Source organism: Caretta caretta, chromosome 8, assembly GCF_965140235.1.
Source record: "Caretta caretta isolate rCarCar2 chromosome 8, rCarCar1.hap1, whole genome shotgun sequence".
Taxonomy (NCBI): Eukaryota; Metazoa; Chordata; order Testudines; family Cheloniidae; genus Caretta; species Caretta caretta.
Genome location: NC_134213.1, coordinates 41,485,356 through 41,501,522, shown reverse-complemented (window position 1 = coordinate 41,501,522; position 16,167 = coordinate 41,485,356). Strand labels below are relative to the sequence as shown.

Sequence of the window (16,167 nt, the reverse complement as noted above, 5' to 3'; positions counted from 1 at the left end):
CACCAACCTCCTAGTGAAAAAGTTTTTCCTAATATCCAACCTAAACCTTCCCCACTGCAACTTGAGACCATTACTCCTTGTTCTCTCATCTGCTACCACCGAGAACAGTTTAGATCCATCCTCTTTGGAACCCCCTTTCAGGTAGTTGAAAGCAGCTATCAAATCCCCCCTCTCTCTTCTCTTCCGCAGACTAAACAATCCCAGTTCCCTCAGCCTCTCCTCATAACTCATGTGTTCCAGACCCCTAATCATTTTTGTTGCCCTTCGCTGGACTCTTTCCAATTTATCCACATCCTTCTTGTAGTGTGGGGCCCAAAACTGGACACAGTACTCCAGATGAGGCCTCACCAATGTCAAATAGAGGGGAACGATCACGTCCCTCGATCTGCTGGCAATGTCCCTACCCCTGCTCCTCCCGTTCCCAGGTCAGGTTCAGCAGCATAGGCAGCATCTCCCTTCAGCAAACATGGAGCAGCCCATCTCCTGGCACTCTAAATCATTCAAACTTAAATAGCCTGTCAGCTAAATAAATCAGCTCCCTCCTCCCCCATTGTCCTTGTTTTATGGCTTTTTCCTCACTTCCCTGCTAATTAGCAGCACCCCCTAATTTGCCTAGTCAGGAGAGGGAGGGAGCCAGGCTTGGAGTAATTGTTTCCTAGTATCTATGATACAGTTTGGTGCCACCAAGTAGCAGCAGTGCACGCTTCATCTAATTTCAGATTAGCTGCATGCTACTATTTACAATGCAGTTCAAATCAGGAGAGGAAGCATGGAGAGGCCCCTTCTCACCCAGCAGGTTTGCTTCCCACCGGTCAGTCAGAGCAACTCTCAGTCAACAGAAATATAGGGATCTTTTCACTCCTGCAAGCCCTGCAGAGCTGGCCCAGCCACGGAACAGGGAGCTGGGTCCATCCCTCAGGACTCTGCAGAGCCAGCTCAACCACAGGGGAGGGAAAAAACAGTGCAGAAGTATGTAATTAAAGATTGTACAATAATACAGATACAGGAAGGGGTCTTGAACTAAGGCAGCCTTGATTCTGATATTTCCTAATATTTTGTGCTTGAGTTTGCAACCTTAATGTTCTTTGAGTGCACTTTGTGTGATATGTACGTACAATGGGGTCCTGATCAATGTTCCCTCTAATTTTTTACATCCATGTGCGGAATGAATTTTGTTATGTGCACTAATATGGAGGTGATGCGTGGCGGGGTGGGGCTGAGGGGTTCAGTGTGGGAGGGGCTCAGGGATGGAGCAAAGGGTTGGGGTGTGGGCTCTGGGGTGGGACCAGGGATTAGGAGTTTGAGGTGCGGGAGGGGGCTCAGGGCTGGATCAGAGGGTTGGGTGCAGGGGGGGGGTGAGGGCTCTGGGGTGGGGCTGGGGACGAGGGGCTTGGGGTGCAGGCTGCTGTAGGGGAGTGGAGCCGAGGGAGAGGTGCCTCTCCCTGCTGCAGCCCTGCATGCCCCCTACCTCTCTCCTCTCCAGTCCAGGACCCTGTGGCTGCGCACCTGCATGGCCCTTGATAGCCTGCTGTGCAGCCATGCAGCTTAGAAGGAACTTAGGTCCTGATCCTGACTGGGCCCTATTGGCAGCGTGTTCCCACAGCACTAGTGTGTGTGCTGTGCAGACTCCTAGGGCAGGATGCCACTACACACAACCTGTGGAAAGGGGGCAGAAGTGCCGTAGCTATGACTCCTGCTCTGTGACCATGACTCTCCCAGGACACGGTGCATCAGTCAGGCTGTACTAGAAAGAGCACTGACTACGTGCTTTGGGACAAGCTCCTTCTAAAGCCAAATATTCACAGAGAAACAAAGAGACTGTACCTGTGCACTGCAGTGGGCTGGCCCTAGGCTGGTGTTGCAGCTCTCAGGGAATGGACGCTCCCCTGCAAGGAGAGATCAGGGTAAGGCATGGGCCTGAGACAGACCAGGAATCCTGCAACCCCTCTGCCTCCCTCCTTCCACTCCACCCCACTCTGGAGAATTGGATCCTATCCCTGTTCTGCAACAAAGTTCCTTTAGGATGCTAGGCAAATCACTGCAATCAAACTTTCACACTCATTGCATGTTCCTCATTTCCTGGGTGCCTTATCTGAGCCCCTTGGGTCTGATTTGTAGAAGCTCTGAGCGCCCACAGCTGTAACTGAACTCAACAGGTGTACATATAAAGTGCTATGTAATGCTGTGTACTCTAAAAATCAGGCATCCAAAATTAATGAACACGTTTGACTTTAATCTTCCTGTGCCTCATGTGTAAAGCAGAGATAATAACCCCTGACCGCCTCACAGGTGTTGTGGATACAAACTGGACTGTGAAGTGCTCAAACACTGGAGTGACAAGTGCCAGGAAGCAATTAATTCTGCTGTGTTCAGTGTGGGGTTTGGATGGTGGCAGCAAATAAGGCAGAGGCTGCAGTAAGAATATGTACTGAACAAGTAGCCAGCCATTCAGTGAGCACCTTCCTGTAGCAGCATTCTGGATTATGTCACCAGTGTCCCTCCTCGATGCACCACTGCTCCAGGGCACTCACAGACACAGCCTCACACTCCTTGACATCAGGAACTGGAACATATGCTCTAATTCCAACCGGAATTATTTTGGGGAAGTCTCTGGCCTGTGTTATACAGGGGGTCAGACTAGATCAGTAGTGGGCAATCTGCATCCCATCAGAGTAATCTGCTGGTGGGCTGTGAGATGGTTTGTTTACATTGACCGTCCGCAGGCATGGCCGCCTGCAGCTCCCAGTGGCTGCAGTTCGCTGTTCCTAGCCAATGGGGGCTGTGGCAAGTGGTGTGGGCTGCAGGGACATGCTGGTCGCCGCTTCCCACAGCTCCCATTGGCCAGGAACGGTGAACCGCGACCACTGTGAGCTGCGGGCGGAGGTGCCTGCGGAAGGTCAATGTAAACAAACTATCTCGAAGCCTGCCAGCGAATTTCTCTGATGAGACACATGCGGCCTATGGGCCGCAGGTTGCCCACCACTGGACTAGATGATCACAATGGTCCCTTCTGGCCTTGGAATTTACGACTCTATGAATCCTCCGCTTCTTAGTGACATCATCTCTCCACATGGAGAAACTGCCATGATGGGTCATCTGGATTTATGGCTTATTACAACGATCTGTAACCCATTAACACACTCTTTTTCGTTTATGAGTACAGGGGGGATAACAGGCCACTTCACTTTGAATGGTTTAATACAATGTGTGTTAATGACTTATGCTAAACAATCTGTTGACCTTCCATTTTGCTGTGACACTGGGAGTTAATTTCAAGGACCTGAAGAAGAGCTCTGTGGCTCAAAAGCTTGTCTCTCTCACCAGCAGAAGTGGGTCCAATAAAATATATTACCTCACCCATCTTGTCTCTCTAATATCCTGGGACTGACAGGACTACAACAGCAAGACCCAATGATGGCTCATTGGCAGGTAACCCTCCAACACACACCACTTTCACTGCCCCTACAGCAAACTGCCAGGGGCTGCAGCTCTTCTGCAGGCCCACCCCACCCACAGCAAACTGACAGGGGCCTGCAGTGCTTCCTCTCCCACACCCCCAGCCCCCTACCAAACTGAGAGGGGCCCGCAGCGCTTCCTCACTCTCCCCACCACTGCCCAGCCTTGTTGGGAAAACACAGCTGTTTCCTTACAGCCCCTCGACCCTCTCAGAGGGAGGGATTTGGCTGTGACGATGAGGCAGTTCTGCTGCTAGCACCCTTCTTCCCAGGCCCACATGTCTTCTTGGCAGATGCCTTCCCCCTCCGCTGGCACCCATACAGCCTCTCCTGAACAGCAGGAGCTCTTGGGGATGGGCAGAAGGTGGCACGGGGAGATTGCAATCATGATTTCATTTTGTACAGGATTACTAGGAATCATAGTGGCACTATAAAGCTGAGTGAGATCCCAAGTCCCCACAGCTGTCTCAGAGAATGCAAAATCCATCACAGCCTGAAAGCAGTTTTCCCAATGGTCAATTCCCTCTCTGTTAAAAACATGCACTCTATTTCCAGTACAGATTTGTCTGCTTTACGCTCCCAGCCAGTGGATCCCACTGCTTTTGACTGCTGCATAGGAGTCCTCCGCTCTCCAAAATCTCCTTGTGCACAACTAGCTGCTCATGATCAAAGTTAACTCCTAACCAGGGATAAGCTAAAAAGATGGGACTCCCTCCAATTCTGACTGTGAGGCAGGTTTCCCAGCCCTCTAATTGCTCTTGAGACTCTTTCCTGGACCCTTTCCAAGTCAACACCCCTTCTGAAGCAAGGACACCAAACTGGACATAGAGTCCCAGGTGCCAAGGCCAATCAAGCCCACCCTCAGTTGCACCATAGACTTCTTCCCCACCTCCAGGAGACACCCTGCACTCTTGGCTCCTTGAGACTCCCAAAAAATCCCTCTGCCTTGGGTACCCTGCCCCATACAGCCTGGGCTGGTACCTGTTTCTGGGCAGAGTTGGGGCTCTCCTTGCCTTGAGGGGATGCCAGGGGATGGATTCTCTGGCACAGTGTCTGGAATCCCTCCCAGCAGGAAGCAGGGCACTTTCTGGGTACTGCAGCATCTGGATGAGCCTGCAGCTGGCACTGAAACACAGAAGACAAGCCCCAACACCAGAAAGCCATGCAGGATGCCACCTTTGGGACATGCCTGGGGTCGCCCCCTCCATGTTCGGCAGTGCCTGGGGCCCCCTGAGCATTTGCTCAGAGCTCTCCCATCTCTGAGCATGGGGCCAAAGGGCAGGAGAAGAGAGAACTCCACAGAGTCCAGGGCAGGGAACACAAGGAACCTGCTGTGTGTGTCTCAGCCCAGAAGGTGCCCAAGCCAGTGTGAAGGGATAGGGTGTTTCCCAGAGACATGACCCCCAGGCTCACAGGACTTCACACCCTACTGGCTCCCAATTTCAGACTGACAGGTGCCTTCTGCACAGGGGAGCACAGCCCTCCCTGTACACTCACAGCACTCCCACAGCAGAGACCCTCAACCAACAGTCACCCTGGGCCCCTGTCCTCCCGCAGGAGGCAGAACTGACCTGAGTGCTGATGAGGCAGCAGAGAAGAGAGGAGTCCACCCACCCGGCAATGCCCGTCCTCTCTTCCTGCCCCTGGCACAGGGCTCGGCCATGGGATCTGCCTGGCCAACTGCAGAGCAAGCACAGCTAGTGCGCCCTAAGGGAAGGAAAAGAAAAGTCAGAGAAAACCACCCCTTCCTTTCTCCCCTCCCTGCAGCACATCACTCTCCCTTTCCACTGGGCACTCAGACACAGCAGAGCATCCTGCCCACAGCTCCGCAACTACACAGCATCCCAGCCGCAACTTCCCTCCACACTGCCATACGCATCCTGTCCACAGCTCCCCAGCCATCCCTGACTCCCCACCCCATTCCCGCAGGGCATCCCAGGCTCAGCTCCCCACCGCACTCCATAAGGGCATTCCATCTGCTGCTCCCCATCCAACCTCAGCTGCCCACCCCATTCCCACAGGGTGTCCACCCCACACACCTCTGTAGGGCATCTGGGTCACAGTTCCACAGCATCCCACTGCCCACATCCCTGCAGAAGACATCTTGATCACAGTTCCCCCCAACCCCCAGGTGCAGCTCCACCAACTCCCTCCTCACAGGTGCCTTGGCCCTGCCCTTTATAGAGGCATCCACTGGTCGCAGCTCCCTCCCCCACCACCAGGAGGAGATTATCTCGTACCCAGGTGAAGGCATCCAGGATTGTGTAGTGAGGCTGCAGGTTCAAGAAGGGTCGCTGCCCATTCCCTTGCTCCCAGCCATCTCGACCCCGTCCGCTCTGCCAGCCAGGTGAGAGTAAATAACTGGAAAACAAAAAATAACGTAAAACTCCTTTCCCTGCAAAACTGGGTGAGATAATGAGTTCTCTAGACTATAGGGGCCCAACCCACACCACAGTTAAGTCAATCAGAGTTTTCTGTTTAGATCTGAATTTTCAAAGGGCTCTACCATGCGAGGCAGACAAAGTCTGATTGGAGACCTGATGCTGGGTTTGCAGTGCAAATCTGAGGTCCATCAATGCAGGGGTTCAGGAAATACAGGACCCCACCCTCCCTGACCTGCTTTTAAAATGTTCAGGTTATGATGCTTTTGGCATAGACCTGGGGAAAAAACTATGGCCATGAGCCACAGAAAACTAGCACTGTAGGACTTCCTGATCCAAGCTAGTGTCAAGCACCAAAAACAAGTCTGGTAAGCCAATATTTCAAGTTACTGGACTTCATTCTGGTTCTCCCAACACTAAATTGAGCTACTGTAATCCCGAGTCAGCTGACATAGGCAAGACATGGGTGATTTACTGCAGTGTAGACATGTCCCCATTCTGGTTCTCCCAGTGGTGTACTTAGCTACTGCACGCAACAATCCAGAGTGGAGACAGGAAGCCACTGCACATGTTCGTTAGTACTCTCCGTTCTATAGATCAGCCTGAAACTCACTTCAGACCAGGGGTTACGGGCACAAACACAGGGTCATTAGGTCAGGTAGTTCCCAGGATAAGGCACTCCCACCCATACACACCCAACAATGACCTGGCTCTGCTTATCAGCCTGTTGTAAAATGCACATGCAGAGTTAGATTGACTTGAAAATGTGAATGTCAGGTAAGGACCAGGAATAGACTGAAGAGAACAAATCTGGGGGCATTTGCACAGAGGTTCCTGAGATGCAGCCCCCTCAAAATGACCTATCTGCAAGAGCAGCGTGGCTTGAAAATTGACCTGCCAGTTGAATGCCTGCACAGTGTGGGAAACTTAGCATCATTTAAGGGGATTACCAAGCTATTAGGCCCCAAAGTGTAAGCACGAAATGGAGTGAACATGGAGCTGGTGTTGAAGTTGTGTCAGGAGAGCAGCTGCCAGCTCCATTTCTCTGGAGGCTTGCTACTGCAGGTACAGGGACAGAGCTGGCAGCTGTGCGATCTCAAGACCCCTTAACCCTGCTCCCAGGGAGCCAGCAGTAGGCCATGGGAATGAAACATAACCTCACCCCTTCCTACCCTTCCATTTTTTCTGTGCCCAGCACAGCTCCAACCCACCATTCCCATCGATGTCTCCTGATGCCCATGTCACAGGATGCATCAGGAAGCACTGCCAGCAGCAGGTGCTCCACACCTGTCAATGACATCTCAGGAGACTCATGGCTGCAGCTGTAGGGATCAGAGCTTTAAAAACTTTAATGCCATTATTCACCAATTCTCCTTCTGTATCCCTGCCAAGCTGGGAATCCAGTGCTGCTGCTTGGCTGCTCCTGCCTGCACAGTACTAACTACAGCTCTGTTTTTCACTTTTCTTCCTTTAGGCGGCACTGCTTGGTGCACTCCCTGAGAAGCAGGGCAAGCAGTAGCAATGTGAGCAGTGGCAAAGGCCACAGCAATTAGGGGCAGTGAGGGGATCCCAGTGTGAGGGTGGAAAGGAATACAGACAGGATAGATCTGGGATGGTGCCATGACTTGGACAGTCTCTGGTGCTGCCAATAAAGCTAAGCCAAGGTGCTAGAAGGGCAAGGATTGCAGAGATGATTTCTGCAGCGGCACTAGAGGGCATCTGGCCATTTTCCTGCTCTGTTACTCCCCCCTATTCCTGGATTTCACAGTCGCAGCTGTTGCCAAGAGCACTCTTTATTGCCTGGGCTTGGCAAGAAAGTTCCAGTCCAGCCTTCCCAGGGCTTCTAGGCTCCTGTGTGACTGCTGTATTACTCTCTGCAGGGCACTGTGCCTGAAGAGCATTCACAAACTGTTGCAGACACCTGCCTGGAAATTAAGCAGTGCCTCATGCCAGGAGCCCAATACACTCATGCTCCAGGAGCCGCACTGATTGCTGATTCCTTTCTAGGTGACGTCTGAGGTCCTACTGGTTACCTACAAACATGGCATAAAAACTCCACTCAGCCAATGGCTTAGGGCAGGGGTGGCCAACCTGCGGCTCTTCAGAAGTTAATATGCGGCTCCTTGTACAGGCACTGACTCCGGGGCTGGAGACACAGGCGCCAACTTTCCAGTGTGCCAGGGGGTGCTCTCTGCTCAACCCCTGGCCCTGCCCCCACCTCATCCCTTCCCAGCCCCTCCCCTGAGCCTGCAGTACCTTCGCTTCTCCCCCTTCCTCCCCAGATCCTCCTGCACGCCACGAAACAGTTAATTGGGAGGTGTGGGGAGGGAGGAGGAGGCGCTGATCAGTGGGGCTACCGGTGGGTGGGAAGCACTGGGAGCGGGGGAGGGGGAGCTGATAGTGGGGGCTGCTGACGTATGACTGTGGCTCTTGGGCAATGTACATTGGTAAATTCTGGCTCCTTCTCAGGCTCAGGATGGCCACCCCTGGCTTAGGGCAATGAAAATGAGGATAAGTGACTGGGCTGAGTTCCCACACTGAAATGGCTTGAGTGCCGGGTTCCACCTGCTCCAGCAAACCTGCAATCTCTTCTCCATTCAGGACAATGCAGGGAGTAGGAAAGTGGAGCAGCTGAGAGCCCGAAGGCTGAGCAGCAAACTGGGCAGACTGGGACGGGGGCAGAGGAGAGGGCCAGCTGCTCGAAGCAGAAGTATTGGTGAGGATCTGTTACCGACCATCAAATAAAACCAGAGTACAGATGGTTACTCCTATCTGTAATGTGTGGACAGAAAAACGACGTTGTTTTGAGAGGCCCTCAGTTTAGGAGACATGTTGGAAGGTGTCCTGCAGCCAGCAGTAAATCATCATTAGTTTCTAAACATTACAATTTTCTAACCAAAAGGACAACATTGGCTAACCCATCCTGGTTCAGTGGCAAAATTAAGGCAGCAATTAGAAAAAAAAAGCAATATATAACAAATGGCTAAAAGGGGAAATAGACAATCATTATATATCAAAAGTTATGATGTGCAGAAATATAAGGGAATCTGAAGATGGAAAAAATCCATAGTTGACAGGACTTCATATGGACATATGAAGTAATTTTTTAAAGTATATTAGATACAAAAATATCCAACCAATGGTGTAGGCCTGGAGATGGTAAAATTGTTAATGACAATGTAGATAAGGCAGAAGTGTTAAATAAATATTTCTGTTCTGTGTTTGGAAAGAAGCAGAATGACACACTCACATAACATTAGGATGAGGAAGTACTTTCCAGTACATTAAACTACATCTACTAAGGACAGATATTTTGAAATCAGCAGGCCCAGATAACTTGCAACCAACAATCCCAAAAGAGTAGGCTGAATATATCTGTGGCCTGCTGATTTTATTTTTTAACAGATGTTAGAATACTGGGGAAATTCCAGAAGACTGGAAGAGTGCTAATGTTGTGCCAATATTGAAAATGGGCAAGGGGGATGAACTATAGGCCAGTTAGTCTGACATTAGTCCCATACAAAATAATGGAAATGCTGAGATGGGATTCAATGACTAAAGAATTAAAGGAGGGTAACACAATTAAGGCCAGTCAACGTGGTTTATGGAGAATGGGTCATTGTCAAGCAAACCTGGTTTCATTCTCTGATGAGATGACAAGTTTGGTTGATACAGGTGACTGCATAGATGTAACATACTGGTTTTTGTATGGAAGTAGTTTGACTTAGTACCACTATGATAAAATACACCCCTATGTTCACACCCAATACACTATTGTAATAATCTTTGTTCAAAGTATGCCCTGTAAGGTATCATTTGAAAACTCATTTGAAAAATAATTTGCCGGTCAGTATTATCCTGATAAAATGTGTGACAACATTGTATATGAAGTTCTAAGATTCCCCCGTATGATGTTATTAAGGCTATGTCTCTACTAGCACTTTTGTCAGAAAAACTTTTGTCGGTCGGGGTGTGAAAAAAACACCTCCCCTGACCGACAAATTTCACCGACAGAAGCGCTGATGTGGACAGCACTATGTTAGTGGGAGACGCTCTCCCGCTGACATAGCTACTGCCGCTTGTTGGTGGTGGTTTAATTATGCCAACGGCAGAACTCTCTCCCGTCGGCATAGAGCGACTACCGGGAAACCTTATAGCGGCACAGCTGCAGCATTACAGCTGTGCTGCTGTAAGGTCTGTAGTGCAGACATAGCCTAACACATGTTCCAAATCCCACAGATCTGCCCAGGCAGAAGTCAGGTCTGTCCTAAATAAACAAAGGAATGTCTGCTTGGCTTAATTTGGATTTAAGTAGTAAACAGAGTCATCAAGCAGTGAAAGAAAACAAAAGAAGTTCAAACATTTTGGGGAAAAAACAGCAGGAAATATCCTTCCATACAGACTCTTTGTCTTCTGGGTCTTAGCTAGAAATGTTTTTCAAGAGGGGGCACAAACTATAAAAAGGTGGGACAAACATCCTCTCTCTCGGCCTTACCATTGCTTTCTCTGCACCTGAAGAGACAAAGGAGACAGCTGTTGGATTCTGGGGGAGGGGCCCGACCTATGAGTTTGGTCAGTAAGACTGCTGAAAGCATGTGATGAGAAAACTTTGCTTTGAATCTAATATAGTTTGTTAAGTTGGGCACCCAGATAGCATTCTACCTTTATTTTTCTTGCAACCAATTCTGACTTTTACACTTCATTACTTGTATTCACTTACAATCTTTTTCTCTGTAGTTAATAAACTTGTTTTACGGTTTCATCTAATCCAATGTGTTTGTTGAAGTGTCCGGGGACACCATATGGGGTAACCAAAGTTGTGTATGTATTATTTTTTCAAAAGAAGAACAGACTCAATATATTCACTGTCCAGGAGATGGCTGGATAGTACAGACATACGTTTCTGGGGGAAAATCTGGGACTGGGAATGTGCTGGACTCACCCTGTGGACTCTTTAAGGCTGGTAACAGCCAAAGGGTGGCTGGCTGGCTGGCTGGCTGGAGCAGCACACACAGACATAGCTGGGAGTGACTTACATACCGCAGGCTGTTTGTGAGCAGTCCAGGTTGGTGGCTCCAGCAGCAAAGCCGTGTAAAGGGCACCCCAGGTTACAGGGCAGGGGTGACAAAGATACTCATTGGTCTGGACTGTACCTTGGTATGTCACAACATTCTGATTTTAAAATGAGCACTATACAATATCAAGCCACACTAAAAGGATTAAGAACTGGCTAATTGACAGATCATCCTGGAAGGGGGTATTTCTAGTGAAGTTGTGCAGGGATAGGTATTAAGCCCAACACTATTCAATATCTTTATAAAGACCAGGAAGAAAATATTAAAAAAAAACCAAAAAACAGCTGATCAGATTTGAAGATTACACAGAGACTGACAAAGTGGCATATAATGATGAGGACAAGGTAGCCATACAGAGTGACCTGGATCACTTAGTAAGCTGGGACCATTCAAATAGAATGCTTTTTAATACAGCCTGTCATAAACATACAGCTAGGGGTAGCCTAGAATTCCTCCTTACCTGTAAGGGGTTAAGAAGCTCAGATAACCGGGTTAGCACCTGATCAACAGGACCAATGGGGAAAGAAGATACTTTAAAATCTTGGGGGGGGGGAAAGGTTCTTTTTGTGCTGTGTGTGTGTGTGCGTGTGTGTGTTCTCTCTTGGGACTGAGAGGGGCCAGACAGAAATCCATCTTCTCCAACCCATCCTAATCCAAGTCTCCAATATTGCAACCAGTATAGGTAAGCCAGGCAAGGCAGATTAGTTTATCTTTTGTTTTGCTTGTGAATTTTCCCTGTGCTAAGAAGGAGGTTTATTCCTGTTTTCTGTAACTTTAAGGTTTTGTCCAGAGGGGAATCCTCTGTGTTTTGAATCTGAATACCCTGTAAAGTATTTACCGTCCTGATTTTACAGAGGTGATTCTTTTACCTTTCCTTTAAATAAAATCCTTTTAAGAACCTGACTGATTTTTCCATTGTTCCAAGACCCAGGGGTTTGGGTCTTTGATCATTTTGTAACCAATTGGTTAAGATATTATTCTCAAGCTTCCCAGGAAATGGGGTGTAAGGGCTTGGGGGGATTGCTGGGGGAAGAGGAACTCCAAGTGGTCCTTTTCCCTGGTTCTTTGTTAAATCACTTGGTGGTGGCAGCGTTACTTAAACCCAAGGTACAAGGGAGAATTTGTGCCTGGGGAGTTTTTCACCTAAGCTGGTAGAAATAGGCTTAGGGGGTCTTTTGTGTGGGTCCCCACATCTGTACCCTAGGGTTCAGAGTGGGGAGGGAACCCTGATACAGCCAAATGGAAAGTTATACATGTAGGAAGGAGGAACGCAGGTCACACCTACAGTCTAAGGAAACAGGGACTCTGACAAGGATTTAGGGGTCATAGTGGACACGTAACTCAACATGCGCTCCCAGTGTGATGCTGTGGCAAAAGGGCTAATACAGTCCTTGGAGATATAAACATGAGTGTGGAGAGCAGGAAGATAATTTTATCTCTGTATAGGACATCGGTGAGACTGATATGGAATACTGCATCCATTTCCAGTGTCTGCACTTTAAAAATGATGTTGAAAAAAGGATGCAGAAGAAAGCCACAGAATGATATAAAGGCTGAAGAAAATGCCTTACAGTGCCAGACTTAAAGAGATCAGTCTGTTTAAGGTTATCAAAAGAAGACTGAGAGGTGACTTGATTTCTGTGTATTGTCAAGGAAACAAAACACTGGGTCTAAACCACTCTTTAATCTAGCACAGAAAGGCAAAACAAGAACCAATGGCTGGAAGATAAAGCCAGGCACATTTAAAATAGAAATACAGGACAAATTTTTAAGACAGTGAGGTTATTAACCATTGAAACAAACTAGCAAGGAAAAGAAATGGTGAATTCTTCATCTCTTGATGGTTTCAAATCCAGGCTGGCTGCCTTTCTGGAAGATGCTTTAGCTAAATACAAGTTGCTGGGCTCAAAACAGAGATAACTGGGTGAAATTCAAGGGCCTGTGTTGTACAGGTCAGACTACATGATCTAATGTCCTTAAAATTTAGACTCTGTGAAACTCAGGGCCATCAGCAGCAGAACTGTGGTGGGGAGGAAGTGGTGGCAGGGGGATACAGACAGAACCAAGCATGCGCCGGGGGAGAAACACATGGAAACTCCTGCAACGTTTTAGCAACCCAAAGCTTTGCTTGAGCTGGGTGGACCTTTCTCACCCTGATTTCTCTGGGATCATATCAGTTTCAAAATTCAACCTTAAGCACTATTAAATTTTGATTTACCCTCACCCTCTGTTCCAACTGGGTTGGAGGAGCAGCCACTCTATCCCTCCCCTAGCCCTGTCCTGTTCCCCTAGGACACCTATTTCTTCCCCCCCCCAACACAGGGACCACCTGACTGGGCCATAAGAACTCCATCACCTAATCCTGCATCAAGGCCAGTGAGAAAGGTCCTGGCCCCACAGCACTGGACCCCGCCCTCATCAGTTGAGAGCACCTGAGCACCCAATCGCCCGCAGAAAGCATAAGTTGTATGTAAATTCTAGTCCTGCTGGTAGTTTGCCAGACTACACCTGCTGGTGACATGCCCATTGCACCGAGCCACTAGGCTCAGCCTTCAGGCCAGCAGTGCTCAGGCTTGTTTTCCAAGCCTATATAAAGCCTTAAATGGGTCAGGCGTGGGGGGTTGAGTTGGGAGAGCCACTGTGAAACATTTACATTGTTTCCAGGCACTCAGACAGCAGCTTCACATCAGCAAATCACCATCCTCCAGGAGATGAGGCAAAAGGCAATACAGGACGGGAGGGGAGGGGAAGGGAGGAGAGTAGAGTGTGAGAGGCACAAAGCAGCTGTACTAGCACTGGGTGCCATTCATCACTGCCGGGGGGAGCAGCATTAGGCAAGCACTACTCTGGTGTCTAGCTCTACTCTGAGTAGGCAAAGTTACACGACAAGGTGGCAGAGCTCCAGCTTCACTGCAGCTTTGGAGCAGCACCCACTGCAAATGGTGGTGATGAAGTTCTTGTGTAGACATGGCCCGGGTGCAGCACAGGGAGATTGACAGTGTGGCACAACCTGACTCATGCTGCAGCACCAGTATGGCTCACCAGTGGGAATGCTGGGGAAAAGGGCAGGAATTCACCCTGACCTTGGGCCTGCACAGGCTGGCCAAAGGGGTTCCAGAGTACCATGGAGACCTCACTCAGTCAAATGCATGCTACCCACACTGAACTCTGGAGTGTATGCAAAGGGCTTAGCTAGAACACTCTCCCTAGTGTGGACATCTGAGGCAGAAGGGGAAGAGATACGGGGAGAGGGCACTACGCTGAAACTCCTGCATGGGCCAGGAGGGAGAAAGATACGGGATAGGGACCTGGGACCAGAGGTGAAGCTGAGTTAGGTTATAAGAAGGAAAAAACAGAGAGAAAACCAGGACCCGGATTAAAAGACGATGACTTCAGCAATTCCTTAGATCACCATCAGGAAAAGGGATTTCATGTTGCAGTTCCTGAGAACAGGGTGGCCTTTGGAGCATGTTTGCTGCTGTCTTCAACACTGACTGAGGTGAAGGGATGGTATGACCAGACCAAACCAAAATGGGAATATCTCCAGGACGCCCCTTTACACTTCTTGCCTTTGGCTAAGAAGTCCAGTCCACGCAGACCCCAAAAGCTGCTTACCTGCTGCCTACAAGCATAGTGGGCACTGAGGACGATGACAGAGCCCTCAATTGCCTCTCCCCCAACACAGAATAAGACATGTGGGCTATGCAGGTCTTTCCCCTGTTCCCTGACCCTCATTCTGCATTCTAGCTGGGTACTGCACTGTAGGGGCTGCCCAGGTCTCCTCCCTGCTTCCCACATCAGAAGGTTGACCGTCCTCACCTCTGTTCAGATGGAGTCTGTCCAGTACTGAGTGCTGAGGTGGCGTTCCGGAGCTCCTCATTGCCAGGCAGGGTTGGGATCCCATGGACAGAGCTTGAAGCATTCAGCACATGGAGACGGTGAAGGGCTGCATGTGGAGTTAGGAGAGGGGAACAATGCATTGGGATTCTGCTTGGAGGAGATTCCAGACACTCCAGCATGTAGCTCAAGGACAGAGCAGCCTCCCCAGCATTAGGACATGCTCTGTACCCTCAGGAACATTGGGTTTGGCCATATAGGGGTGTCTGTGCTGCCTCACTGGCATGCATTCTGCTCCACAGGGAGCCAGAGACCCCATTCCCTTCAGGAGTGAACTGATGCTAGCACAAGGAAAGTTAAGCCCCCATCTCTAGTTATTTGGGGAGCAAGCAGCCTGAAGTGGAAGCTGTCGGAGCATTTCCAGTCTAATCCCCACTTGGTGTTGAACCTCCAGGAACACTCTTGTTCGGGGCAGAATTTCCCAGACTCAGCCTCCATCCAAAGGGAAGGATGGATTGCAACCCAAACTGGCTCAAGCAGGGTGGGCAGCAGCTGCTTTGTTATGCTTCTGACGTGGGGGTCATATAGCTCCCTAAAAATGGGGTATTTTGAATTGTAGGGTTAATTAAAATGGAAATTGTAGTTTAGCAAGTAATTGAATTTACTAGAGGACTGCCTGGCAGTCACAGCTTAGCGAGCATGTAATAACTGAAAGGAGCTGGGGGGAAAGAGCTCCCTTTCATGAACATCCATCCAGTCAGTTAGCTATGAAGTTCCTCTTGCTGGCTATTCTCTGCTTGCTTTACCTGTAAAGGGTTAACAAAGTTCCCCAAGTAAAGAAAAAGGAGTGGGCACCTGACCAAAAGAGCCAATGGGAGGCTAGAGCTTTTTAAAATGGGAAAAAAAACTTCCCCTTTGTCCCGTTCTCTGGAGGAGACATGGAGCAGCAATGCTATAAGCACGAATGTAGTGTAAGGCTTGAACCAGGTACAAAAATTCATCTTCCATACCTAGAAGAACTCATTAGACAGGGCATATTTAAATAGATGCGATTAGGTTTATTTTGGCTTGTGGATCAAAGTTCCTCCCCCCCCCCATTTTAAAAAGTTTTAGCCTCCCACTAGCTCTTTTGGTCAGGTGCCCTCTCCTTTTCCTTTACCTGGGGAGCTCTTTACAGCTAAAGCAAGCAGAGAACAGCCACCAAGAGGGACTTGATAGCTAACTGGCTGGCCGGGTGTTCATGAAAGGGAGCTTCCCCCCCTCATTTATTACACTAACCTTCCCACGCGGCAGGTGTAACTGGGCCACTGAGTCCTGGGCACCACTTTACTGAGCCAGCGACAGGCTGGGGAGGGCGCTCAGGTCCGGGCTGGGGAGGCTGATTGCTAGGACCGGATTACACAGCTGCACGGCCCGGCT

At 49.4% G+C, this 16,167-nt stretch overlaps 1 protein-coding gene across 1 annotated transcript in view; it reads right to left on the bottom strand.

The window, feature by feature from the left end:
* DELE1 (DAP3 binding cell death enhancer 1) overlaps positions 1-16,167 on the bottom strand; it is a 43,169-nt gene that overhangs the window by 26,519 nt on the left and 483 nt on the right. Inside the window, exons 2-6 of the mRNA XM_075131423.1 lie at positions 14,731-14,857; positions 5,696-5,816; positions 5,027-5,162; positions 4,437-4,580; positions 1,825-1,886 (exon numbers count right to left, since the gene is read on the bottom strand). Coding sequence (XP_074987524.1) covers positions 1,825-1,886; positions 4,437-4,580; positions 5,027-5,162; positions 5,696-5,816; positions 14,731-14,857 — 590 coding nt within the window. The remainder of the gene's footprint in view (positions 1-1,824; positions 1,887-4,436; positions 4,581-5,026; positions 5,163-5,695; positions 5,817-14,730; positions 14,858-16,167) is intronic.